The sequence below is a fragment of the Mustela lutreola genome, chromosome 1, assembly GCF_030435805.1.
Source record: "Mustela lutreola isolate mMusLut2 chromosome 1, mMusLut2.pri, whole genome shotgun sequence".
NCBI classification, from domain to species: Eukaryota; Metazoa; Chordata; class Mammalia; order Carnivora; family Mustelidae; genus Mustela; species Mustela lutreola.
The window spans coordinates 196,343,623-196,346,468 of record NC_081290.1 but is presented as its reverse complement, the minus strand read 5'-3'; the positions used below and the strand labels follow the sequence as shown (position 1 = coordinate 196,346,468).

The 2,846-nt window shown below is 42.0% G+C and overlaps 1 protein-coding gene across 1 annotated transcript; it reads left to right on the top strand.

The window, feature by feature from the left end:
* Positions 1-324: 324 nt before the first annotated feature.
* LOC131830709 (prostate and testis expressed protein 13-like) lies at positions 325-1,580 on the top strand. Its single transcript, XM_059173282.1, has 3 exons — positions 325-394; positions 912-1,055; positions 1,357-1,580. Exons 1-3 carry the CDS (start codon positions 325-327, stop codon positions 1,578-1,580), a joined length of 438 nt encoding a protein of 145 aa, XP_059029265.1.
* The last annotated feature ends 1,266 nt before the right edge of the window (positions 1,581-2,846 follow it).

Genomic DNA, 2,846 nt, shown 5'->3' with positions numbered 1-2,846 from the left:
GACATGGGGTTAGTCATGCTCTTTGCAGGCCAACATCCCGAACTACAGGGGAAGTGAAGAGGTACTAGCGAGAGAGATTCTCCACCAGCATTAATGAGTACCTCATGCTGGATCTAATAAAATGAAAGGGGGTGTCTGGATGGCTGAGTTCTGAGTATCTAGAGGTCTGCAAACGCAGACAGGATGTACCCTCTCCTGGGAACATTGTAGAGAGGACTCAGGTGACTTGATCTAAAATTTATGATTCTGTGATCTAGTGGGATGCCTGAGGGCAAGTGATGGGAATAAATAGAGCTGGAGCCTCCCACTGGGACCAACTCAGGAATGGGCCCCAGACTGTTGCACCTGCTTCTGCTGGGCACATTTACAGTGGTCTTCATGGACCACGATGAAGGTAAAGCCTGGTGAGGGAGGCAGGGATGGGTGGCGAGAGCCTATGTGGGGAGAAAAGGGAGGTGGTTTCTAACCTTGACTTTTTGGGCTGCTGTACAATGGCTCAAGGAGAATTTTTCTTCTTCTTTTCACAGAGGACTATGGCCCAGATTCAAAATGTATGGCGCAGTTGGTTTGCAGTTTTTGGATAAATAATGCCACAATGAGAGGGGATACTCCTGATTTTTTCAACATTGTCTCTCTACTCTTTCTGAAATACTCCACTCTCCTCACTCATTGATCTAGTGTCTTTTTTCTTCCCCAGCCTTGCATGAAGTGGGGAGGAGGCTTGAATCCCTGGGGTCATAGCTGTCACCACTCAAGGGAGTGAGGACCCCAGGCAGGAGCTGGGAAGGTTGTCAGCTTCCTTCTTGTGAGGTCTACACCTCACTGGTATAAATGTTGATAGCGGAGTAGGCTTCTGAAGGCTAATTCCTTTTCCTAGTGCCCTGCTTTCAGTCTTTCCTCTGTTTCTTTAGGGATTCGATTTTGCCATGAATGTGATTTCTTTGATGGATTCAAATGCCGTAGTAAAATGAAACGCTGCTGGAAGTTTAATTTGTTCCTGCCGTACAACAGGAGTTGTACCACAGAGCACTATTACTATTCGAATCGAATTACAGGTAAGCTGGGGTTAAAGGGAGACACAAAACATCATCAGTGGTGCCCGCCTTCCCTGGAGTCCAGGACCATGGGAGATACTGGGGAAAGGGGAATTTCCATACACCAACTGGGGGTAGAGTTGATGTGGAAGGCAGATGTCTCTTGCCTGATCCTGTCCAGAGAAGCCTAGATGAGATGCAGGCACAGCTTTGGGGCTCATTCCTATCCACAGAAAACCAATGAGGTTCTGGAAAGACGTTATTACCAAGAAGATGGTGTGAATAAGCAAGGTGATCACATCTTCTTTTTTTCTCTCTTTAGGGAGATACCTGTTTCATCTTACAAAACTGTCTTGTAAAATTTGTCAAGAGGGAGTGACCCAAGTATACCATGACTTACTGAAAGAAACACATTGCTGCAATGATAGATCCATGTGTAATACTGGAAAGGATAATTTAGAAAGGTCGGTGCCGTATGGAGAAGATGCAGATTACACTATGCATGATGACATCCAACAAGAAAACTTACAGGGTAGAAGAACTTAAACTATCTCTGCCAGTAATCTTTGCTCTTCCCTTACACAATGGCAACATCATTGTATATTATTTCAAAATCCAGACCCTACTCTCCAATCTGTTCTAATAGATCTACCCATGGGAGCTCCATATTTCCTGTGTCAGTGCTTCCATTAAGAGGAAAATGGGAACCCCCAATCTCTGCCTTCTTCTTGGGTTCCCCTGTCTTTACCACTTGATACTGCTTGGCGATCTGTAACTGTCCTCAAGTTCTGATGCTAAAACTGGGGGGAAATCTCTGGCAAAGGGAACAGAGTATTTTTCTGTTATAGCTTCTGAGTAAAGATCAAAAGAAAGTAGACTGGATAGAAATAGGAAAAAGAAATCACAAGATATTTTAGAAGAAAAATTGGGGAGGAATATAGAAGAGGCATTTACTGGAGGGCAGGAAGGGCTTCTATTAAACAAAGGCTTGAGAAAGTAAATGTGAAGTGAGGAATTCAAACTTCCACAAAAAGAATAGTCGGTGAACTAGACAAGAGAGTCTTTGTGTATGCCACCATTTGGGGAAACTGTACCAGCCACAGTTACATCTAACACATAGCCCTAAGCTACCATGTTTCCAATGATCTTCTCTTGCTTTCAAGGCCAAAGCCAAGTCCATCAGGGTAGGTACTTGGCCTCATTGTTGGCCAACTACTCTGTCTCCTGGCATGTGAGGAATACTGTACCACCCAGTCCCGAAAAATATTTAAATTTTACCTTGCACCCAATGAACTCATTGGTAAAAAGCTGAGTATTTATTGGCACAACCCTGCAACAGATTATGTCAAGGAGAGATAAAAGTTTCAGACTTCATTCTAGTGTTCTAACCAAAATAATAAGCTCTGAAATGACAAAAATGAATCCCTAAATTATTGTTCATTCACTTTAGGTTAAACTTTTCTTTTGTCCCATTTGCCTTCCTATGTGTTAGAATCTACAGAAACTATTATATTTATTTTTTAGCTGAATAATTATGTATACAAATATAATATTATCCCAGGTTTAGTAATTCCCCTCTGGATCCAGGTTTATAAATGCTTATTGTTTTCTACCACATTGTATTTGCATAGACATAATAACACATTTTAAAATACAAATTAATTTTGAAATATTTGCAATATATGTATACTGGGACTTGTCTCAAATTGTGTCACATTAGCAGGCGTATTACACTTTGGCATCTTGAGAAGTAGAAAATATGGTCGACACATCCATTCAGGGCTGGTTAATTCGTTGATATGGATAGATGGA